The sequence below is a fragment of the Doryrhamphus excisus genome, linkage group LG14 (assembly GCF_037039965.1).
Source record: "Doryrhamphus excisus strain RoL-2023G ecotype Guam linkage group LG14, RoL_Dexc_Guam_v1.1, whole genome shotgun sequence".
NCBI lineage: Eukaryota > Metazoa > Chordata > Actinopteri > Syngnathiformes > Syngnathidae > Doryrhamphus > Doryrhamphus excisus.
Genome location: NC_136370.1, coordinates 13,365,089 through 13,388,294, shown reverse-complemented (window position 1 = coordinate 13,388,294; position 23,206 = coordinate 13,365,089). Strand labels below are relative to the sequence as shown.

At 40.7% G+C, this 23,206-nt stretch overlaps 3 protein-coding genes across 9 annotated transcripts; all 3 read left to right on the top strand.

Moving 5' to 3' along the window:
- Nucleotides 1-650: 650 nt before the first annotated feature.
- Nucleotides 651-6,461, top strand: LOC131140242 (myotubularin-related protein 9). 2 transcript variants are annotated; one of them, XM_058090478.2, is made up of 11 exons: nt 651-940; nt 1,081-1,137; nt 1,418-1,526; nt 1,597-1,722; nt 2,196-2,369; nt 2,456-2,673; nt 3,302-3,463; nt 3,569-3,710; nt 4,951-5,171; nt 5,687-5,838; nt 6,146-6,461. In XM_058090478.2, exons 1-11 carry the CDS (start codon nt 756-758, stop codon nt 6,244-6,246), a joined length of 1,647 nt encoding a protein of 548 aa, XP_057946461.2. In that variant the 5' UTR covers nt 651-755; the 3' UTR covers nt 6,247-6,461. The 2 variants fall into 2 exon arrangements, with proteins under 2 accessions (XP_057946461.2, XP_057946462.2); XM_058090479.2 differs by lacking the exon at nt 1,081-1,137.
- A 552-nt stretch (nt 6,462-7,013) lies between these two features.
- On the top strand, nt 7,014-9,677 carry tdh2 (L-threonine dehydrogenase 2). Of its 2 annotated transcripts, XM_058090465.2 has the most exons (8): nt 7,014-7,516; nt 7,747-7,789; nt 7,867-7,937; nt 8,036-8,185; nt 8,273-8,445; nt 8,528-8,618; nt 8,697-8,966; nt 9,039-9,677. In XM_058090465.2, the coding sequence occupies exons 1-8, from the start codon at nt 7,330-7,332 to the stop codon at nt 9,170-9,172; spliced, it is 1,119 nt and encodes a 372-aa protein (XP_057946448.2). In that variant the 5' UTR covers nt 7,014-7,329; the 3' UTR covers nt 9,173-9,677. The 2 variants fall into 2 exon arrangements, with proteins under 2 accessions (XP_057946448.2, XP_057946449.2); XM_058090466.2 differs by lacking the exons at nt 7,747-7,789; nt 7,867-7,937.
- Nucleotides 9,678-10,787: 1,110 nt separating this feature from the next.
- On the top strand, nt 10,788-22,793 carry srrm1 (serine/arginine repetitive matrix 1). Of its 5 annotated transcripts, none has more exons than XM_058090461.2 (17): nt 10,788-10,932; nt 11,709-11,798; nt 12,518-12,640; nt 14,926-15,096; nt 15,287-15,375; nt 15,990-16,235; nt 16,355-16,531; nt 16,620-16,739; nt 16,893-17,101; nt 17,223-17,300; nt 17,435-17,521; nt 17,641-17,776; nt 19,896-19,982; nt 20,271-20,738; nt 20,843-21,029; nt 21,750-21,894; nt 22,065-22,793. In XM_058090461.2, exons 1-17 carry the CDS (start codon nt 10,912-10,914, stop codon nt 22,076-22,078), a joined length of 2,448 nt encoding a protein of 815 aa, XP_057946444.2. In that variant the 5' UTR covers nt 10,788-10,911; the 3' UTR covers nt 22,079-22,793. The 5 variants fall into 5 exon arrangements, with proteins under 5 accessions (XP_057946444.2, XP_057946441.2, XP_057946447.2 ...); XM_058090458.2 differs by having other exon boundaries at nt 21,750-21,923; XM_058090464.2 differs by lacking the exons at nt 10,788-10,932; nt 11,709-11,798 and adding an exon at nt 12,822-12,945 and having other exon boundaries at nt 21,750-21,923.
- Nucleotides 22,794-23,206: the final 413 nt, after the last annotated feature.

Genomic DNA, 23,206 nt, shown 5'->3' with positions numbered 1-23,206 from the left:
AAGTTAAATACTTGTAAAAAATATATAAATTAAGAAGAAATGTAAAAGTAGCTCCACATCCATTTGTTAGTCTGAACTCCATCCATCCTTTTGTCTGCACAGGGGGCGTGGGTATGCTGGAGCCTATCCCAGCTGACTTCAGGCAAAAGGCGGGTTACAGGACTGGGCGGTAGCAAATCACAGGACACATATAGACAACAACAACCATTAACCCTCACATTCACAACTTAGAGTCTGAAATGAACCTTTTGCACAATATTCAAATGTATTGTGATGTTCCTTTACAGTACAAAAAGTAGATAAATAGTACCAGCACTTACATTCATAAATAGATGTGAATAAGTGCTAATGATTTAGTTCATTCTGAACATACTTAACAAAATTACAATAAGGAACATGGTATGGTTACACTTGCACAAGACACGTGACTCGTGTCTAACAGATCTGAACATCAGGCTCTTTAGACAAGAAAACAGAAAGAACGAAAGAGAAAGAAGATGTGCACTTATAATAGTTGCCGCCTGAGCAAGCAACGGCTTGCAACAGTATTAAGAACATGTAATGCATGTTAGGGCCTATGCTCGGGGGGGAGAAGCGGAGTGAAGCACCCATTTCTTTTCATGCAGCTGAAGCCGGGCCAGTAGAAGGAAGGAGAGGAGGAGTAACAGTGAGGGAGTTTGCTTTCATTTTCATGCAGGCAAGGAAGTGATCATTGCATTAGCAGCCAAAGCTTGCTAGTGCTTGATTTGGGGTGAATGGAGTTTTCTGAGCATATCAAGACTGCCAATGTAGAAGATGTTGTGCTCCAGCAGCCTCTGCACCCACCTAGCAGAGGCACCCTGTGTGTCACCGGCCACCACCTGCTCTTCTCGGACCGGAAGGAGGACAGCCCTCGGCAACTTCTGGTGCTCCTCAGAAACATTGATGCTATTGAAAAAAGGTGAGGACATTTGAGTGAGTATGTAAGCATGAAATAGACAAGCATGACATTTATCCCCCCAGCATGGTAGAGCATGATCTACTTATGTGTCACTCACAACTGTTTGATATCTAATGACACCTCAAATGTCTTTTAAGCAGTGTGGAAAACCTTTTGAGCTACTACGGCCTCTTTTCTAACACGGGCCGCAGCGAAAGGTTGGAGGATCATTTGTGTTGCAATGTGTCAGCAAAGTGTTGCACCTGCAGCCGACAGGAAATATGTTGTTGTTGCTGCTGTTCTCCCTCACTGTTGTGTGTGTGGCTCGCTACTACTAACAGCTTTTTCATGTCATCTGCAGCTTAAAAACTTTTTGACAGTTTTTGACAGCAAAAAGGAAGTCCCATTTAACAACATTGTGCAAGCCCACGTTTCTGCACTGCAAAGCATGGGCCATCTAAAAGGAGTATTGTTGCAATTGTTTGCCTTTTTTTTAAGGGTTTCTGGATCTTCAGGGACCATCGTCATCAAGTGTAAGGATCTGTGTGTACTCCAGTTTGACATCCCAGGCATGGAGCAGTGTCTCAACATCGCACAATCTATCGAGGTACGATACATCACTGACATGAAACAACTATCCAAGCAGCTTTCATAACTTTCATTTTTGCTTTCTCCAGACTCTGTCCTGTCTGGACTGTGTGGTGGAGATGTACCCTTTCTTTTATAGACCATCCAATGCCATCCCTTGGGACCAGTGGGGCCTCTCAAACCCTGAGAAGCATTACACGGAAACAAAGGAGCTTGTAAGATAGAAAATACACAACACAACACAACTTTTTCCCAATTGTGTGCCAACAATCACATGACAGGAATGTGCCAGGGAAAAAGTGCTGTGTAGTGGGTCAAGATTCAGGATATCCCTTGTTCCAAAGATTACCGTTGTGCAATCCTGACAGTGTTAAAAGTCAACATCCCAATGTACTGTGCATCATAATTTGGTCCAAATCTGCAAAGATGCATTGTCTCTTACTGCATGTAAACACCACACATGTACAGCTTATTTCCTTTCTTCAGCTATACAACAATAGCATATATAAAAAAAAGAAAAGTAGTATGTTGTATGTGTGACAGCATATCACAGAGGCTGTATGTAGTACTAAGATGACATCACAGCAAACTGATTAGATGCTATGTAATGTCACTATGCTCTATTTGTAAACATTTCCTGCTGTTATTTGAGTTGATATGCTTTGATGGCACCCTGTCCCATTTGCAGCATGAGAGGTGGAGACTGAGCACTGTGAATCAAGACTACTCCGTATGTCCATCTTACCCCCCCGCTGTCATTGTGCCTACGGCAATCAGTGATGACGCGCTAAAAAAGGTGGCCAAATTCAGGCAGGGTGGACGCTTCCCTGTCCTCTGCTACTACCACAGAAAGAATGGCATGGTGAGGCCTTGGTGTCCTCCCTTAATTCTCTACACTTTTTTTTTAGCTTTATTGGGTTTGAATAAAAAACAAAAATCTATTCTCAGGTAATCCTGCGCAGTGGGCAGCCGCTGGTGGGAGCCAATCGGAAGCGTTGCAAGGAAGATGAACTGCTCCTGCGGTGTGTGATTGAGGGCTCAGACAAAGGTTACATTATTGACACACGCTCACCTCAGAAGGCACAGCAGGCCCGCATGATGGGTGGCGGGTTTGAATCCAAATCATGTTACAGCAACTGGAAGAGACTGCACAGACAAATGGAAAGGTGTGTATAGGAAAAAAAACAGATGCCTGTCTTCACAGTGTCATGAGTTTGAGTTGCATATTTAATAGAAAAGTTTCAGACAGAAGCGCTTCAGCTAAAATGAAATGAAAGGTATACAAAACTGGTGTGAGACCAGCCATGTTGTTTGGCCTAGAGACAGTACCACTGAGGAAAAGACAGGAAGCAGAACTGGAGGTAGCAGAGACGAGGATGCTGAGGTTCTCATTGGGAGTGACCAGGATGGATAGGATCAGAAACAAGTACATCAGAGTGACATTACATGTTAGAGACCTTGCAGATAAAGTAAGAGAGGCCAGACTGACATGGTTCGGACATGTCCAGAGGAGAGATAGTGAATATATTGGTAGAAGGATGCTGCGTTTAGAGCTGCCAGGTAGGAAGCGTAGAGGAAGACCAAAGAGGAGGTTTATGGATGTAGTGAAGGAGGACATGAGGGTAGTTGGTGTGAGAGGGACAGATGCAGAAGACAGGGTTGGATGGAGGAGATTGATTTGCTGTGGAGACCCCTGAAGGGAAAAGCCCAAAGAGAAAGAAGTACCTTAACAGTGTCATGATATACAAGAACCATCTGAATATGCACATGTAATGACTAATTGTGTTTGTATAGGGGGAAAACACTCCAAGAGAGTCTAATCAAGCTGGTGGAGGCCTGTGCTGACAAGTCCCATAATATGGACCGCTGGCTCAGTAAGCTAGAAAATTCCAAGTGGTTGTCTCACGTCCAGACTGCTCTGTCAACTGCTGGCCTGCTGGCAGAGTGTGTGGAGAGGTAGGCATTTGTTCCATGCGGTGTTTACCACATGCATATACAGTCCACGTGTATCCTCACTACTATAGTACGGCCTACTGTTTTCTGTTTTTGTGTTTGGCCCAGGGATGGTCACTCTGTTCTGGTTCACGGCTCTGATGGGATAGACTGCACTCTTCTTATCAGCACTCTTGCACAAATCATCATGGACCCAAGTTGTCGTACACTTGATGGCTTCCTGGGTCTTCTAGAGAGGGAGTTTGTACAGGTGCATGCAAGGATTGTCAGAAATCCTCCATTAATGTTCTGTACTACATGTTGTGTTCAGGGTCATGGTAGACACTGAAGCCTAGTTTTATTGAACGACAATTTGTGTTACACTTTTCTGTTTGCATGTTGATAAAGCAATTAAAGATTACCTCCCAGTGATTGGCCACAGAGGAAACTAACAGATAATACATTGATTCAACAGTATTTATACTTATACTCTTTTACCACATGTATACACTCCTGATCAAGATTGCTGAAAAATTGCAAGAATTTATATTTTGCACTCTTGGATCTTAAAAAACTTAAGTCACTTATTGCACTCCTGCACAACCTGAATCTCCATTGTTCCATTGAAGAAAAAAACCTCCCCAGATCATGTTGGCGCCCCCTCCTCTGTGCTGTGTGGGAAAACATCTCAGTTGGGATCTCCTTGTCATGCCAGTAACGTTAGAAGTCACCAGTACAGTCAAGGTTACATTTTTTCTTTTTAAGGTCCAACTGTGAAAATGTACATTCTTACTATCTTTCAACTGGTCTTAATATTTTCATCAGGAGTGTTTAATATTATACAGTCCTGCCTTGTTCATCACGGTCAATTGGTTCCAGACCAGACCTCATTATGTGAATTTCCGCAAAGTAGGATTCAATATTAATAAACAAAAGAGCACAGAAAACATATTTATGACTTTTTAAATATGGGTTTAAACATTATAAGGGCCCTGCAGACATATAATAACAACCCAGTAGCCACTCTGGACACTCTACACACTATTGCAGGGACATAACAGACAGCTGCATCTAGCATAGGAAGCTACCAAACTAGTTTGCCTCTCCAATTTACTTATTGGGAGTGGGGAAAAAATAAACCACTTCCACATAAAACGAGTGGATAGCATGTCCTTCTCAGCTGTGGCATATCGGCTCGACTCTGCTGGCTTCATAGCCAGTCTCTATGTAGTGTGAAAGGGAGAGATTTTCTAACCGCGGTATAGCGAGGGACAACTGTGAGCAGTATGTGAGCAATGGGTGTACAGGTAATTGAGTGTGTAATTTATGTATTTTGCCTTTGCTCATGTAAATTATTTGCGTGTACAAGTGTATGTTAATAATATGTTAATATGTGTCCTGGCTGTCCTTGCATACATGACCCTGCAATGGATAATGGGTAGAGATGAATGGATACAGTATATGTATTGTATATTTTGCATATGAATATATACTGTATGTATTCCCTTTAGGCAGGACACCCATTTCAACAGCGATGCGCCCACTCAGCCTTTTCCCATGCTCGTCTTCAACAAGAGTCCCCAATCTTCCTTTTGCTCTTGGACTGTGTGTGGCAGCTATGGCGCCAGTTTCCACTTGCACTCGGCTTTTCGGAGGCGCTGCTACTGAGGCTGGCGACTGAAGCTTATGCCTCTAATTACGGCACCTTCCTCTGTAACAGTGATATGGAACGGTCAGTCTTGTCTTGATTCTTGAATTGATGGTAAACACCATGTTGTACTTACAGTCATGGAAAGTCGCACCCACCAAATTTAAGGAGAAAAACACAGAGAGACACTTTAAAACTTGCATCACTCGTTAGCTACTGTGAGATGTGAGATGTTTTTTTCACCAAAATTCAAATTCAACTTCAAGCAGAAGTTGTAGTAATTCTACACTTGATCAAACTTACTTAAGATTTGTCAGATCAAACATGATCGCTGCATAAGAATTGTGACATTGCGGACATGTCTGATACTGTCTGTTTGACTACTCTAAGCATCATGGGAACTGTAGTTCTTGCAGCCATACATGAAAAACACAGTTTTGGCTAAACACATTTAGGACACTGACAAACACATACAGTATCTGTAACATTTTAGCAACATGCTGTATCTCATCTCATCAGGATCCTGTAAGTGTCCTGATTTTTTCCATGTGGTTCAGAATGAAACATCTAATTCTATGACATTTGTCCTGTCTGCTCAGCTGTGCACTAGAAGTGAAGAAGAAAACTCACTGTTTGTTTCGGGCCCTGTTGAAGCCAAAGGAGAGAGAGCAGTACACCAACCCACTGTATGAGCACACCAAGTTGGCTATTTGGCCCTCAATTCACCCACAGTCCTTACAGCTATGGAGAGGTGAGCTTCGTTTGATGATGATGATGCATCAGTGTTGTCAGGTCTGGTGAGGGAAACTTGCAAGTAGCTCTCTGAAAACAAAACAAGCCGTTGTTTCCAAAAATGGTACAATTTCATCCATCATAATGTCTTACATCATCCTCCATGAACCATGAAGTTCCCTGCTAACATCGGGTGAAAAACAAAGTTTCGCATTTCAGTAGTTCAGCCCTGGTGGAGGTCAGCATTCTTTATAACCGACAACAATTATACCCTATGTTTCTTTTTAAATTATTCTATATCCCATTGAGTTTGTGGCTTTTTACAGGCTTTTTTCTGAGGTGGACCCAACAGACCCGTCACTTAGAAGAGGTCCAGGAGGAAATAAGGAACATGGTCAATGAGTGGGGGAAGATGCCACTCAGCTAATGACTGTTCATCAACAGGTGTATTTATAAGAAGGAATGATACAACGTATACCTTGACTTTCCAATTTTGACTCCTACATCGGTCCTCATTAACATTGACTGGACAGTGTTTTTGAGTGTAAATGTAAGACTCAGTTACTGTTGACACTGAAATAAAAAATAATATTTTTGTTCATAACTGTGTTGTTACATCTGGAGTAAAATTAAACATTTATAAATGTTATTAATTAATATTATAATTTATAATTATTATATAATATAATATTATATATATACTATTGATATATATATATTATAATTAATATTAATATAAATTTATATACTAAAAGTAGTACACAATATAGTCAACATCATCTCAGCGACTGGTACAAATGTACACTTTTTTGAGTATAAAGCCATAGTCTACAACTATTTAAAAACTAATGATGGATTTGGGATTTGTGTCCAAGGGAGAAAATAACTAATAATAAAAATCATTCACGAACACCACGATTCTTCAATCTGTCATATGTTGGTATGCACTTGACGAAAAAGTGAGCAGAAGAAATCGGTTTCACAATGTAAATCCCCATGTGCATAATGTTAGTCTATTTTTTTCATGGTTATTATCCTTCCAAATCGGTTGCTTACCTTTGTAAACTTCCCTGCTGTTGAATATACAGCACATTATCAGTAAAGGCAGCATCATGGACACACCCCCCAGTCCTGTTAAGCTCAGCTAAACACTGTTCACAATACAAATCCCTGTACACAGCATGTCAGCATTATCCTGTTTAGGCAAGGGGCACAAGTGCAAGTGAATGTGAAATGTAGACAAGAACCACAAAGCTTCTTTCTACAACTGGCGCTGCTTTACGGGTGACCGGCCGGGTGGGCTTCTTTGCATTTTAGAATACTTGTTTAAACTTTACTCAATCTTTTTTGTGGATGTACCAACTGTTTTAGCTCAGTTTGGGTGTACGCTTAATGAAATTCAACACAACTTTTATACAGTGTTCCTTCTGAACACGACCGATACAGTTTTCGTGCTGTCAGCATGCTCCAAGTTCAGTTTACTTACATTTTTTGAGGACAGCTACCGGCTATGCAATCTGGTGTACGAGCCTGTGCTTTGCCTGGTCTGGGTATGTCTTGCCGAGGTTTTCTCAACTGGGTTCAGAATTTGTCCTGTCGCAGCTTTGGCTTCATACATGGAAATACAAGCAGGTGGAATAGGAATGAGACTTGTAATCCACCACAAACCCAGGAAAACCCCCGTGTCCTCATTACTGGTGAGACATCTCTTTCTCTTGCAGCCAATAACTAGGGATAGATATTTTACAATACAAAGTTTGCTTAGATTGGCTCTTCTATTAACTGTTGTAATTGTGGATTACAATTTGGAACAATAATTTTTCTTGTTTAGTAAGAATACAAAGTATCAACAACAACAACACTGATTTTGTCTTCTATGTAAAACTCCATGCAATTTTATAATTTACATGTCATACATTTCATACAGGTGGGCTCGGACAGTTAGGTGTGGGGCTAGCACAGTTACTCAGGTGAGCTATATTCATAATTAATTTGCTATGTAAAATGCCTGAAAATCTGATGACTCTATGCTTTAATTGTTGGCCAGGAAACAGTATGGAACAGAGAACGTAATCCTGTCAGATATAAAGAAGCCCCCACCCCATGTTTTTAAGAGTGGTATATTCTGTTTAACTTGCACAACTTCTATCCAGTATTCTTACTAGCACATTTGATCATGAATTATGACAGGACTCCTTGTTTTCTTTCTCCATCAGGTCCATTTGTATATGCTGATGTGTTGGACTACAAACATCTCAGAGAACTAATTGTAAATAACCACATCACTTGGCTGGTCCACTACAGTGCCCTGCTGAGTGCTGTCGGGGAGGCAAATGTGGCTTTGGCACGCAAAATCAACATTACAGGTCAGCTGTAAAAAGACGCACTTACATCAGTCACACTTTGAATGTTTTTTATGTTCACGTAGCTTTGATTTTCTGTTGTCTATCAAGGTCTTCATAACGTGCTGGACTTGGCTCTGGAGAACTGTCTGCGACTCTTTGTGCCCAGCACCATTGGAGCATTTGGTCCTTCTTCTCCTCGTGACCCTGTGCCTGACCTGTGCGTCCAAAGACCACGAACCATCTACGGGGTGTCTAAAGTTCATGGCGAACTAATGGGGGAGGTGGATCAATTTAAAAGACCCTTTCGTTCAACATCCACATCAACGTTTGACACAGAATAACACATCAATACACTTCTTCTAGTACCTCCATCATAAATATGGACTGGACTTCCGCTGCTTGCGTTACCCAGGAGTGATATCTTTCAACACACATCCTGGGGGAGGTACAACAGGTACATCTGAATTTACTGTATACTGTCCTATCATGTCAGGTGTTAAGGAGTAAGCGTTCGCAACCTCTTTATTCACAGACTATGCTGTTCAGATCTTCCATGATGCCCTCAGCAAGGGTCACCATGAGTGTTACCTGCGCCCCGACACTCGTCTTCCCATGATGCACATTTCTGACTGCCACCGTGCCACTATAGAGTTTATGCAGGCTCCCGAGTGCCAGCTGTCCCTGCGCACTTACAACATCGCTGCCATGAGCTTCACTCCAGAGGAAGTGGCCCAAGAAATCCGCAAGCATCTCCCTCATCTCAAGGTCACCTACAACCCAGACGCTGTTCGTCAGACCATTGGTATGACTCTGTTATATAGTATATATAAGGTTGAGCATCATTGACTCTGTCATTATGTTTGCATCTCTGCAGCAGACAGCTGGCCAGTGAGGTTTGATGACACCAACGCCAGGAGAGATTGGGGCTGGGCGCCAGCGTTTGGGCTTGAGGAGCTGGTTTCAGATATGCTGCACTCCATTCCAGAAAAGTGTTCACCAGTCAGCTAGCAATATCTGCTCTATGGACTAACTAACTTTTCCTCAACCTTCTGCCATTACACTACTGTTGGTTTCATCCTGAATTATCATGCAGAACTGTGTAAAATGGACAATATGATACATTTGCACACACACGGGCACATTAGGACTGTTTCAGGAAGTACATACTGTCCTGTTACATACTCATCTGTGTTGTTTTATTTGTCGTTGTAACTGAAAATTGGTATGGATTTAAAAAAAAAACATTATTTTTAACTCGAGAAGCTCAGGCTGTTAAAATGTAACATTCATTGACGATTGTGATGACGTGTTCTGACCTTTTTATAAACTAGTAATTGCAATTTCTCGCAAAAATATTGTGTGCATGCTGAGAGGTGCTGTCACCAAGCTGAAGTAAGAAGTTAATGGAGAACGTGAACACAAGATTCCGCCATTGCCAGATCATTCATTTTCTATCATCTTGTCTGTGATTAAGCATACAATACCATAAACAATGCTTTTCTGCCCATTATAACCTTTTGTGTTTTTTTGTCATAGAATAAAATTGTGAATGGTTGACTCTCAGCATTCACACAATAGAACGAACATTAAATATTGTACACACTTCTCTACCTATACCATAACATCTAACAGAGATTTTTTTCCAATCTCTTTGCCAATAGTGTGGTTTTGGTAATGAGTGAAAACCAGTTGACAATTAAAACCTTCTGTTTTGTAATTACTTTGAAAAATATATATTAAATGCTGTGTGCTTTAAATCAGACCTTCATATAAAAACTTCATATAAAAAAATAAATGTACTCAGTATTGCTATGTATGATTTTACTGTTGTATTATGACTTTGTGTATTTGTACTTGCACAAGCAGACATTTATGGCAGCCCCATCTAGGTTTTATTCTTTATTTTACTGGGAAATTTGAAAATTTTGCAATTCTTACTTTAATTTTTTTTCATTCATTCATTCATTTTCTACCGCTTTTTCCTCACAAGGGTCGCGGGGGTGCTGGAGCCTATCCCAGCTGTCTTCGGGCGAGAGGCGGGGTACACCCTGGACTGGTCGCCAGCCAATCACAGAACACATATAGACAAACAACCATTCACACTCACATTCATACCTATGGACAATTTGAAGTCGCCAATTAACCTAGCATGTTTTTGGAATGTGGGAGGAAACCGAAGTACCAGGAGAAAACCCATGCATGCACAGGGAGAACATGCAAACTCCACACAGAGATGGCTGAGGGTGGAATTGAACCCTGGTCTCCTAGCTGATTCACAAATATTATTTATTTTATTTTATCAATATCGGTTAGCTTCACCTTGCTCCACCTTAATGAAAATTACTGTCCTTCTCCATGTTGACGCTTAAGATTTTATGTGTTCACATTTTGCCATTTAAGTTTATTTCCTGTGTTTAAGTGTAATGTAAATGTATTGTTATTATTATTATGATAAACAAGGATCAAATGTCAATTTGACTGAAGGCAGACATGTTGTTTGTTGTTGAAAGGACACACGTCCACCTTTTACGTTGGGTGCCACCTGCCATAAAACCAAAAGAAGAAGAATACACGTCGTGTTTAGGGTAAAGGCATGAAAGGGTCAACTGTGGGCTTTCCACAGTTAAGCTGCTCCAGTGGTTGTAGTTCCCGGTGTTTCCGATAGAGGCGCATTCTTCACGAGGCTACCACAGCACTGAAGACGTCTCACTCAGCAGCGGCCTTCGATCCTCTCATATTCATCAAAGATGGACGCGGGTTTCTTCCGCGTAAGTTGTTTTACATTTTCGTTGTTTTAAGAACTATGTTACTGTAGATCTATATTTTGCTCTGTGCGTACATTCGGTATCTGCATATCGTGTTGGTCGCGAACGACTCACAAACGTTGCGGTGTAAGGGCTCCGACTATCAACTGGTGAGAGGCACCATTGCCTTGACCACAAATTGTCTTTTGACCGGAGGTTAACCACTATAGCACAACTTGTAAGGTCGTATTATAACCGTGAATTCAGTTTAAAGTTAGTCTCGCCTGACAATTGAATTGAAAGTGACGTCCAACTTTGCTAACTGGCTAACGTAAACGGCTAGCCTTTGCTAATAAAGATGGCGACCGGCTGGTTCGTCGTTTCCTCCTTCGTGAGCGCCTTGCTTCCATTGCTAATGTTGGGTTACATACAAGCAGTATTAATGTCCATCGTAAAACATGTACAATCTGTTATTGAACATATTTTAAATGCCAATGGCTATATTGTTGATTTTGTCTGTACAGGATTACACAAGCTGTTTATTTAGCCAAAGTTAGCTTGACGCTATCAATGTCATATGTTACATTTATTGCTTGAAATAACCCGATTCCTCGAGCCGCTCTGCTCAGTCATTTGCCAATACATTAAATATCCAATTGCAGTAATTGTATGTTCCCAGAATTGTTATTTTCATCCAAACAGAAACAGTCTGATGGGCGACACATACGGCCTTTGCATGTGTTGTCATATTGCCATGCTTTTAGATCAGATGACATGTGTTCATTCATGTATTTTTACAGGGCACTAGCGCGGAGCAAGACAACCGGTTTAGCAACAAGCACAAGAAGCTACTGAAGCAGCTGAAATTTGCAGAATGTCTCGACAAAAAGGTACACAAAATCCACGTTTGATCAACATTTAGCCCAAGTGTATGTTTTGTGGTATAGCTTGTGTGTGTGTGTGTGTGTTTTTTTTATACTACAGGATTAGAGCAGGGTGTCAAAAGTGCAGCAAAGGAGCCATTTATGGGCCGGGTTGTTTATATTTATTTATTGGATTACGGTACATTGTAAGGATAACTGATTTACTTTTACAAGGAAAATAATTGGAAATGATTTTCACGCATAAAATCACAATATTAAAAGAAACATTTTTAAATTTACGAGAACAATATAATATGAGGAAAAATTAATTAATTTTAGTAGCATAATTTGAAATATTAAAGGAAAATACATTGTTTTTATGTAAATGTTGTGAAGAATGAACAGAATAATATTTGGGCAAAATTAGGTTGTGTCAAAAGTTGTAATGTAACAAGAATAAAGTCTAAATATTATGGGAATAAAGCCCTAATTAAGGAAAGAGAATGCACAAGAAGAAAGTTGAATAGTTGGTGGAAAAATCCCATCAGAAATGGAAAAACAGCTGTAATTCTACAAGAATAAATAAAAATATTTGGAGGAAAAAAACTGCATTCTAATGAGAAAAAATAGCAATTTTATGAGAATAAATTCCGTATCTGGACAATTAACGTCATGTTAGTATCACAGAGCTGAAATTGTTCCTGTGTACTTCAGTTTTTCATTTGCTTATCTTAACCGATTCATAGGTGGATATGACCAAAGTGAACCTGGAAGTCATAAAGCCCTGGATTACCCAACGAGTGACGGAGATTTTGGGGTTCGAGGATGATGTCGTCATAGAGTTCATATTTAACCAGCTTGAAGATAAGGTATTGCTTTTAATTGTGGTTACTTGTCACTTTTTGTCAACTGAGGGAAGTGCTCACCTTAATCAAAATGAGTGGTTAAAATAGCCATTGGTGTGATGATAACAACAATGTTTTGCTGTTATGTGAAAAAGTGCCTTTATTCAGCATACTTCTAATGATGATGTGATTTATGATTTAAAAGGCCTGAACCAATATGGATGTTATACCTTGCATCAGAAGTATAGCACCAACACCTAATTAGCTCTCTCCTGAGCCCAAAGTCACTGAGCCCAACTCTCCCTTCATGATGCAGTGTGTGTTTTGAGGTGAGTTATATGTAGGGATCATTAATATCATGCCAGTGATAGACACACCTAAAAAATGCTATAATAATGTCCTTTTGAGATATTTACAGGGCATCATTAAAATGTCCAGATCCCTTTAAATGCGGCTGAAGATGTAGGTATATAGGGGGGGAGTTGCATATTTCTTTAAAGTACAGTAGATCCCCGCATATTCACAACCCTGCAAGTTTGCAGATTTTTAAAATCGTTTTTTTTTTACTTTGGAAAACTCACTCCTGTGTGCTTTTTGTCTTCAAAAGAGGCATTTTTTTCCCAGAAAACCCATCTGATATACCCTTAGTTGGTAATTTATAAATGGCTGATAACAAAGCATAGAATGTACAGTATAATAATAAGGCACCCAGTGTCTGAGTTCTTCATTTGTACATTGTGACTGCGCAGTAGATCTTTAAGAGTAAAAATTTTCTTAATTATTTGCATTAACACAGAAGCTTTTCAACTGATTTCAATTTTTTTCGAAATATCGGGTGTTTTTCACCTGGTTGTGATACAAATGGGTTTGTGACCACACCCTTGTATATAATGAACATGCCAAGTGGATATTAAGACATTAAACATCCCATAGCTTAGTAATGTTCACAAATCCTCATAAATAATCGATCTAATTTTTTTTTTTTTTTAAATTTGACTTGTCTGAGAATTTTTTTTCCCCCCAAGTACATTTTTTTTTAATGTACAGTGGAACCTCAGTTAGCATGTCTTCCGGTTACACCAAGATTTTGCCTCTGTTTGCATGCATTCTCCAGTTAGCTTATAATATAGTACGTGTCTTGTCATATTAATATGCTGTGTGACTCACACTGTTTTTTTATTTTATGACAAAACATCCTTTGTTGTCAGGAGTTGACTCTGAAATTTTTTTTGGAATGGCATAGTAGGATTGACATAATTTCTTATTGGAAAATTTGTTTCGGTCAACATCCTTTTGTTTTGGCCCTTGGAATTAATTCATGATGCTAACCAAGGTTCCACTGTAATCTCAGAATACTATAATATACAATTAATTCCCTTTTGAAATGGTAATAAGCATCAGTGTTGATAGGCAAGCCGCATTTACATTTAATTAATCTTGGTGGAAGTCAGTATTGTCAGAGGCCTTCTAGTTAGTCTTGAATTTTCCATAAAACAAGTAACCACATGTGTATCTGTTTACATATTTCATGGGTAGGTATGATTGATTAAGCTAAGTTAAATAGCACTTCTGATAATAGTAAGACTGATCATTGAATTGACATTCATGTGTTGAATAACACCTTTTTGTGTTACTCTGTACTCATTATTGCTTGTTCGTCTCTTGCAATTTAGATAAATGATATAACATTAAGCTCAAGGTGGTTGAGTCTCAAGCTGTAGTGAGGCGGAAGCAAGCCAAGGGAGCTCCATGCCCACTGATCCCACGGGACTCACTGAAGACACCGGAACTGTGCTTAAAGTGTTGGGTTTTAATGCACTCTGTATTGTGGATATTTATTAAACTCCTGAGGTAGACTATGGGGAGACTACAAGGGAATATGGGATGGGAAGGGATACAGGTTTAAGTCGAGGGGATATCGTTGAGGACATTTTAAACACAAGATCTGATTCATAGTAACTGATAGTGTATATATTTGAGGAGCAACAACTAAAATTTGCATTTTGCATTGACAGCAATAGTGCATGCAAGTTTTGATCTGTTAGAACTCTCTCTCTTGAGTTATCTCACATTATCAAATTTAAGAGTTGGAGTTCAGATAGAATCACGTTTTCCCCCAGTGTACTCTGGGATTAAGATACTTTAAGTATTAGCAAATTATTTTTTTGTACAGTTAATGAAAATCTCAGGTATATTTTTGAGAAATAGAAGGTAGAAAGATGGATTCTACCTCTTTGTGATGTTATTTGTTCCATTATTTCAAAAGCAAAATGCTTTTTCTTCTCTTCCGTACTTGGTGTGTTTTGCAGCACCCGGATAGCAAGATGATGCAGATTAACTTGACGGGTTTCCTGAATGGGAAAAATGCCAGAGAGTTTATGAAAGACCTCTGGCCCCTGTTGCTGAGTGCCCAGGAGAACATTGCTGGCATCCCAACTCCATTTTTGGAACAGAAAAAAGAGGAAATCAAACAGCGACAGGTGGGATGTACTCCCAATTATGAACCTCTTTATTTTATATGTTAATTGACACATACAGTATAATTTGATATGAGTAAATAACCTCACTTAGGCAGTGCAGTGCAGTGCACAGCCAGTAACCATCTTATTAATGTTATTTTGGGATAGATGCTGTATTGTTAGTGAGGCTTGTGTTGGGCTCTTCCTACAGATTGAACAGGAGAAGCTTGCATCTTTGAAGAAACTGGAGGACGACAAAAAGGATTCACGAGAGAGGGCTCAGTCGAAGAGCCCAAGAAGGTAATGTAGTCCAGGTTTTCCCATTCATTCATTCCATTATCTGTGGTGGACCCTTTTCACAAATAAAAGCTGCCACACATACTTATAAACTGAATGGAATGTAGTTAGACCACCATCCATTAGATGGCATCATAACTGCATAATTACAAACGCTTCAGCTGTAGTCAACAAATTGTCAACACTGACTACTGCATAAAGGAGCACCTTTCTGGTTAGACTGAAGGGTTTACATTATTTGGGTCATTAGCGGGCCACATGAAAAGCTTTGACAGGCCGGATGTCGGTTTTGAGTTTCAAATGATCCCAAACTTTTGACAGCTCCTGTCATTTCCTTTGGGCCATTTCCTCTTTTTAACCTTTGTAGTTAAATGTATGCCTTTAAGTACTTCATGTTCTGTTGTTTAAAAAGTTTTGAAAACATAACATAATGCGCACACACACAAGTGGTCAATTATGCAAAAGATGCCATCTTAACACACACCCCCAACCCTAGAACACACTGCTACAATTAACCAGCTGACTTGGGGGAAACACCACAGTTCATATTGGGAAAGATCTCGGACTGAAGCTTGGATATGTGCAGGAATCACAGCTTTCTCCTTTTTTCTGTCCAGACGGAAGACGAGATCACCATCGCCACGACGAAGGTCACCATCTCCACGGCGCAGGTCACCAGTGAGGCGGGAAAGGAAGCGTAGTCCTTCACGGTCCCCAAGGCGCAAAGCTAGTCCAGCTGGTGGAAACTCACCTCCTCCACCCTTGATGCAGCTGCCCACAAAACCTGTAGAGAAGTCTATGGAGCCTGATACATCAGGAAGATCCATGCCAGAACCAGTCATCCAAGAGGCATCTTCCACGAGGTCTGTTTTACTTGTTAGAAGTTAGTTGAAGTTAGTATAGTTGAGTACACTTTGTATCATCTACATTTGAACTAATTCAAGGTTGCTTTAAAGCTAATATTCCTTTTCTTGACCTCCAGTGAAACTGTTATGGAGTGTGTGAAAGCAGACTCTGTGACTGAAGACAAAGAGCCGTCGCATGAGATAAATAAGAAAGAGGAAAGGTCCAGGGATAGGGAGAAAGACAGTAGAAAGGAAAGACCTCACCGCCGCTCCCGTTCTCATTCCCACTATCGCAAACGACGCTCTCGTTCAAGGTTATTTCTCATATTTGTTGCTGGTTTGAGTTCATTCAATACTTGCTTTAAAGGACCCTAATATTCCTGTTTTTTTTGTTTTTTTAAGATCCTACTCTCCACGTAGAAGGCAGAGTCCCAGAAGGAGATTGTCTCCACGTCGAAGAAGCCCACCCAGAAGGGGCCCTACCAGCTCCAGAAACAGACACAGGCGTTCTCCTGTCCGCAGGTTGGTGCTTTCTCAGACTTTATTTGGGGTTTGAGTATTCCTTTTAATTCATTGCCAAAACTTTTATGTTTCTACTGGGCCACGGTTGTTTCCACCATACCTGTACTTGTACTTTTAAATTTAAATGAATGTCTTTTCATCTGTGTCCCACAGGAGGCGCTCTCGCTCTGCTTCATCATATGGCAGTAGCTCCTCACGCTCTCACTCACCCAAAAAACTAATGAAAAGAATATCCAACTCACCCCTGCGAAAACCCCCCCACATTATTGATGCCTCTATTAGCCCCCCCAGGAAAGACAGGCGATCGCCATCACCACGGGCAAGAAGGGGAAGAGGTTCAGCATCTCCTCCCAGATCATCTGGTAAAGGCCTCTACATTTGTGTTTGTTTTTGTCCTAAATGTGATGATTTATTTACAGATGCATAATTTTAAAGTACATACAGCCATGACAGCCTAATCCATTATCTAATTTTGCTTTTTAGGTTTTAAGAGAAAAGCTGATGCAAGGGGTGATTCACCTTCGGATAACATTAAAACCAGGCACTCTGGGTCCGAATCAGGTAGGTGCTTTTAGAAAAAAATGTCTTGAGGTATCAGACAACACAATGACCCAGTATGTTCTCATTAAGCTGGTTTTCTGCAAACTAAGTTCCATTGTCGCTGATATTGGCCCTTTCAAAATGAAATATTTCAGATGAGGATAAACTCGAGAAAGGCACAGCAGCAGATTCAGTGCAACAGAGACGACAATATCGCAGACAAAATCGGGAGTCATCTTCAGGTTGTATGCATTTTTATCTGTGATCTTTTCCCTTCACATAGCGCAGCAAGTCTTTCCATGACATTCACTGATTGCTTTATTATTAAGTGCTGCCCTAAAATCAATTGTGTTGGTTTCAGATTCAGGATCCTCCTCCTCAGAAGATGAAATATCTAAGAGGCCAAAGGCAGGACCAGGTGCAAGAAATGGGGATGTTCGGAAGAGACGTAGCCACACGCCTTCCATGCGTAGGCGACCCAGAGATGCCTCTCCTAGGTCAGTATAATATTATTATATGCAGAAAATCTTAGGTTACCAAAGTATGATACGCAAACCCCCCAAGTAGGTGTGAATGCCTCACGGTGCAAGGAGAACGTAGCAGAAAGGACCATAACTGACCATTAAGTTGGTCATTGCTCTGTGTGCATCATATAAGCAAAGTTGCATAGTTTGATTATTTTTGCATTAAGCGTGTTTTTTTAAATCTTGAGGATTTCATTTTATATATGTGTTTCAATCCCTGCACGGCGCAGCAGTGAAACCTGTCACTATGATTGGAGGATACCTCCTGAAAATCAGGCATTTATCATATGCATTTTCATAATTTAGATGCTTTGTCATTATTGGCAAACTTTCTATTTTAATTTTGATATTTTAAAGGGTGTATATACAGTGAAGAAAATAAGTATTTGAACACCCTGCTATTTTGCTATTTCTCCCACTTAGAAATCATGGAGGGGTCTGAAATTTTCATCGTAGGTGCATGTCCACTGTGAGAGAGATAAACTAAAAAGAAAAATCCAGAAATCACAATGCATGATTTTTTAACAATTTATTTGTGTGATACAGCTGCTAATAAGTATTTGAACACCTGAGAAAATGAATGTTAATATTTGGTACAGTAGCCTTTGTTTGCTATTACAGAGGTCAAACGTTTCCTGTAGTTTTTCACCAGGTTTGCACACACTGCAGGAGGGATCTTGGCCCACTCCTCCACACAGATCTTCTCTAGATCAGTCAGGTTTCTGGGCTGTCGCTGAGAAACACGGAGTTTGAGCTCCCTCCAAAGATTTTCGATTGGGTTCAGGTCTGGAGACTGGCTGGGCCATGCTAGAACCTTGATATGCTTCTTACGGAGCCACTCCTTGGTTTTCCTGGCTGTGTGCTTCGGGTCGTTGTCGTGTTGGAAGACCCAGCCACGACCCATCTTCAATGCTCTGACAGAGGGAAGGAGGTTGTTCCCCAAAATCTCACAATACACGGCCCCAGTCATCCTCTCTTTAATGCAGTGCACTCGTCCTGTCCCATGTGCAGAAAAACACCCCCAAAGCATGATGCTACCACCCCCATGCTTCACAGTAGGGATGGTGTTCTTCGGATTGTACTCTTCATTCTTCTTCCTCCAAACACGCTTATTGGAATTATGACCAAAAAGTTCTATTTTGGTCTCATCTGACCATAAAACTTTCTCCCATGACTCCTCTGTATCATCCAAATGGTCATATGCAAACTTAAGACGGGCCTTGACATGTGCTGGTTTAAGCAGGGGAACCTTTCGTGCCATGCATGATTTCACATCATGACGTCTTAGTGTATTACCTACAGTAACCTTGGAAACGGTGGTCCCAGCTCTTTTCAGGTCATTGACCAAGTCCTGTCGTGTAGTTCTGGGCTGATTCCTCACCTTTCTTAGAATCATTGAGACCCCACGAGGTGATATCTTGCATGGGGCTCCACTCCGATTGAGATTGACCGTCATGTTTAGCTTCTTCCATTTTCTAATGATAGCTCCAACAGTGGACCTTTTTTCACCAAGCTGCTTGGTAATTGCTCCGTAGCCCTTTCCAGCCTTGTGGAGGTGTACAATTTTGTCTCTGGTGTCTTTGGACAGCTCTTTGGTCTTCGCCATGTTACAAGTTAAAGTCTTACTGATTGTATGGGGTGGACAGGTGTCTTTATGCAGCTAACGACCTCAAACAGGTGCATCTGATTCAGGATGATACATGGAGTGCAGGTGGACTTCTAATGGGCAGACTAACAGGTCTTTCAGGGTCAGAATTCTAGATGATACACAGGTGTTCAAATACTTATTTGCAGCTGTATAACACAAATAAATTGTTAAAAAATCATGCATTGTGATTTCTGGATTTTTCTTTTTAGTTTATCTCTCTCACAGTGGACATGCACCTACGATGAAAATTTCAGACCCCTCCATGATTTCTAAGTGGGAGAAATAGCAAAATAGCAGGGTGTTCAAATACTTATTTTCTTCACTGTATAGTATAGAGCTTCAGGTCAAATGTGTGAAGGGGTATATGACAGTAAAAAGTTGGACAACCACTGCAGAAATTTACATTGACTGCTTGGTGGTCATGATCATGATGATCTCTTTCAGGAAAAGGCGATCACCATCTCCTGGTGCTCGCAGACGCCGTTCTCCAACTCCCCCAAGGCGTCGCAGATCGCCTTCTCCGAGACGAAGGTATTGAAGTGTTCTCAGTATAGTATCTGCGTTAGGGCTGGGCGATATGGACCAAAAACAAAAGCCAAATGTCAAGTGGTCTGTTTTTTTAATATATACATAAATTAATTGAAAAAATAATTTTATAAATATTCTTTAAACTAAATAGTAGTATTTTTAGAACAAACAAGCTAACTTGTCTAACTTGCTTGTGTTAAAAAATTGTGACTTCACAACTTCATTGGACATTGCGAGTCCCATCGTTTTCAGCACGTTTTTAAAGCCTAAATGTTTTGTGGTGCTTTACAGGTCTCCTTCCCCACCTCCCCGTAGACGATCTCCTTCCAACAGACGTTATTCACCTCCAATCCAGCGTCGTTACAGCTCTTCACCTGTTCCGACTCAGAAGAGGAAATTATCTAGCTCTCCCACAAGGCGTGCTTCACCGGGAGGGAAACGGCGCACTTCTAGATCCCCAAAACGTAGAGGCTCTCCTGCTCAGCGGAGGCGCACACCTCCCTCCTCTTCTTCCCCCCCTAGACAGAGAAGAAGCCCCATGGTAGCTTCCGGTCGGCCAAGTAGGGATGCACGATCGCCTCCAGCAGCAGCTTCAAGCCGTCGCTCCACTTCCCCTGCAAGCCGCAGCCGCGCTATCAGAGGTTCCAACAGTCCTGTGCGACGTTTTGAAACCTCCAACCAGCGAAGACACTCACCATCACACAATGAAAAGCCTATCAGACGAGTTTCACGTACCCCAGAGCCACGCAACAACCAGAGGTACGTCACTGCTTGTGCCATTTTTTTTGGTACAGGAACATGATTTGATTGTACTTGTGTCTTTATATAAATGGCCCATTATCACCAACTTTGCTCTACCACAGACCTTCACCGAGTGCCCAGCCCTTGAGAAGGGTTTCCTCCAGGTCTCGATCCCTTTCCCCTCAGCCAGCAGCTGTGAAACGCCCAGCACTTGCGTCCGCCTCCCCGTCACCATCTCGCTCTGCCAGTGTGTCCCCGCCACCAGCCAAGAAGGCCAGCAGTGGTTCTGGCAGCCGGTCACCTAGCAAGGTTGGCTTTATGTTAATGGTTATTCATTTAATTATTTTAACTTACCATTGCTTTTTCTAAATACTATGCAGGACAATCAGTTTTAACATATTTACACACGCTGAATTTCCTACTCCTATATTTCCTACTTTCCTATATTTAAAAACACATGATTACACCATTCTAGTGTGGGGGGAAAAAAAACGTCTATCCACTGTAGTTCACATTTGCTTAATGAGTTGCTCTATAATGTCTTTCAGTATGTGGACCACAGTGATAGCTGAAAATATTTCATTAGAATGTACCTACGACATATTTAGAAGCATAGAGAGAACATAGAGAAGCTGCTGTCATTGTTTCATTCGAATCTTTGTAGCCGAACAGTAGACGAGTGGTTGTAATGGGATGACTGCAATCTGTGGGACTTGAGCTGAATCATCAAATAAAGACAAAAACCGAGGTTTGCATGTAGACAAGGGGGTGTGCGTGTTTTTCTGATCCATATTCATGTGAACATGGCCTAAGATTCTCATGAACATAGTCTAAAATTCTCCAGTTTATCTACATACACATAACTGAACAAGTCGAGAATGTCATTGTGTGACGTTTTCCAATACAACTGAAATATTTAGGCAATGCAGGTAATTGTTAGATGGGTAGTTTATTACTACTCTCTTCCTTCAGACCATACTGTCTTAATTTTTGGAGTTTCTTTTAATTACATTTTAAAATGTTTTGCAGAATTCAGATGTTGATGGCAGCGCAAAGAAAAAGAAGAAGAAGAAGGAGAAGAAGCATAAGAAAGACAAGAAGCATAAGAAGCACAAGAAGCATAAGAAGGAGAAGAGCGGCAACGCAGGGACTGGAGACAGCCAGCAGAACCAGGGTGGGGATGAAGATGGTGAATCACGAAAGGTTATGTCTGTTATGTTCTCCTAAGCGCCCTAGGGTTTCTAATTCCTGTTCAGTAAACTGTGTACAATATGACAGTAATGGGTGTATTGTTTGAAAACAAGATTATGTCTTTAGTAAAAATGAAATGGTGTCCTCTTTCAGGAATCAGAGAGTGAAGTAGATGACAGCTTGGATGACCTTGAGAAACACCTGCGAGAGAAAGCGCTGCGTTCTATGCGAAAGGCCCAGGTGTCTCCATCACAAATGTCCTAATACCCCCCCCCCCCCCCCCCCCCTTGAAAAAAAGTTTCCGTGTAACCTTCATGTTTGTGATCAACCTGATTCAGCTTTAGAATGTACAAACTGTCAGTTCTGCAGTCATTTGTTTTCTTTATACAGATTTGTTACATTTTGAGGTGTTCCTTTTGAGCGTGATTTGTCAGCCTGTTATCTAAACTGTAAAAAGTGTGTTGTCTATAACTACTACATTGATTAGCATGGGAATGATGTATACTGATGGCAGAGATGCACAGGTATCATTTCCTCCCCTCCCCAGAACCCAAAGTAGATTCTCCTGAAGTGATTGCATGTGCAGTGACTGTTTCTGATGTGCATGAACCACTGGCTATGGCATATAGAGGAAAACTACACACACAATATACACAGTTCTATTACATCCTGAGCAGTCACAGTCTGGTTGTTATAGCAGTGCACAATGGTTTAACCAGCTGTTTTTTGGTTTGTTTTAAAGAGGATCCTTGAATTTAGCCATCTCAACTGATACATTTTTCACGTCCTTGAGCCAAGCTAATTCATGTGAGACTGATTTGTTTTGTATTTAGTACCCTGAGTTGTGTTGTCATCCTTTCAGAATTAAAACCTTTTATAGGATTTCTGTTCTTTTAATGGAATGCTCTATCAAATACCATTTCAATATGTACGAGGGGTAACACTCGGAAGCATTTAACGGGTAACGAGATGCTTATAAACACTAATAGGACATTCGATCAAGCCAGCACACATGCAATAATTGAATAAAACACCCAAACATGAATTTCATTAAATAATGGAAATATTACTGGTATTAATGGCTACTAAAACTACCACCTGAAAAGTTGGGGGACGGGATGAGGACAATAACAGTTAGTGATGTGATGAGTCGTGTTTTTTTTGTTAAAAGGATAAAAGTACTCACTTTTGTTTAAAAGTCATCAAATATTTCTCTGTCTTATTTTAGTAACTGGAGGGCGTGTTCTTACCTTTTATTTGTATATGACGTACATGCTGCCTTTTACATGAGAAGT

What these genes read in the sequence shown, in the direction of transcription:
- LOC131140242 (XM_058090478.2), top strand. Translation starts at nt 756, where the DNA reads ATGGAGTTTTCTGAGCATATCAAGACTGCCAATGTAGAAGATGTTGTG. An exon ending in ACATCGCACAATCTATCGAG is followed by an intron (nt 1,527 to 1,596) that starts GTACGATACATC and finishes TGCTTTCTCCAG; the next exon opens with ACTCTGTCCTGTCTGGACTG. An exon ending in ACACGGAAACAAAGGAGCTT is followed by an intron (nt 1,723 to 2,195) that starts GTAAGATAGAAA and finishes TCCCATTTGCAG; the next exon opens with CATGAGAGGTGGAGACTGAG.
- tdh2 (XM_058090465.2), top strand. Translation starts at nt 7,330, where the DNA reads ATGCAATCTGGTGTACGAGCCTGTGCTTTGCCTGGTCTGGGTATGTCT. An exon ending in CCCCCGTGTCCTCATTACTG is followed by an intron (nt 7,517 to 7,746) that starts GTGAGACATCTC and finishes CATTTCATACAG; the next exon opens with GTGGGCTCGGACAGTTAGGT. An exon ending in ACCCCATGTTTTTAAGAGTG is followed by an intron (nt 7,938 to 8,035) that starts GTATATTCTGTT and finishes TTTCTCCATCAG; the next exon opens with GTCCATTTGTATATGCTGAT.
- srrm1 (XM_058090458.2), top strand. Translation starts at nt 10,912, where the DNA reads ATGGACGCGGGTTTCTTCCGC. An exon ending in AGGAAATCAAACAGCGACAG is followed by an intron (nt 15,097 to 15,286) that starts GTGGGATGTACT and finishes CTCTTCCTACAG; the next exon opens with ATTGAACAGGAGAAGCTTGC. An exon ending in AAACGACGCTCTCGTTCAAG is followed by an intron (nt 16,532 to 16,619) that starts GTTATTTCTCAT and finishes TGTTTTTTTAAG; the next exon opens with ATCCTACTCTCCACGTAGAA.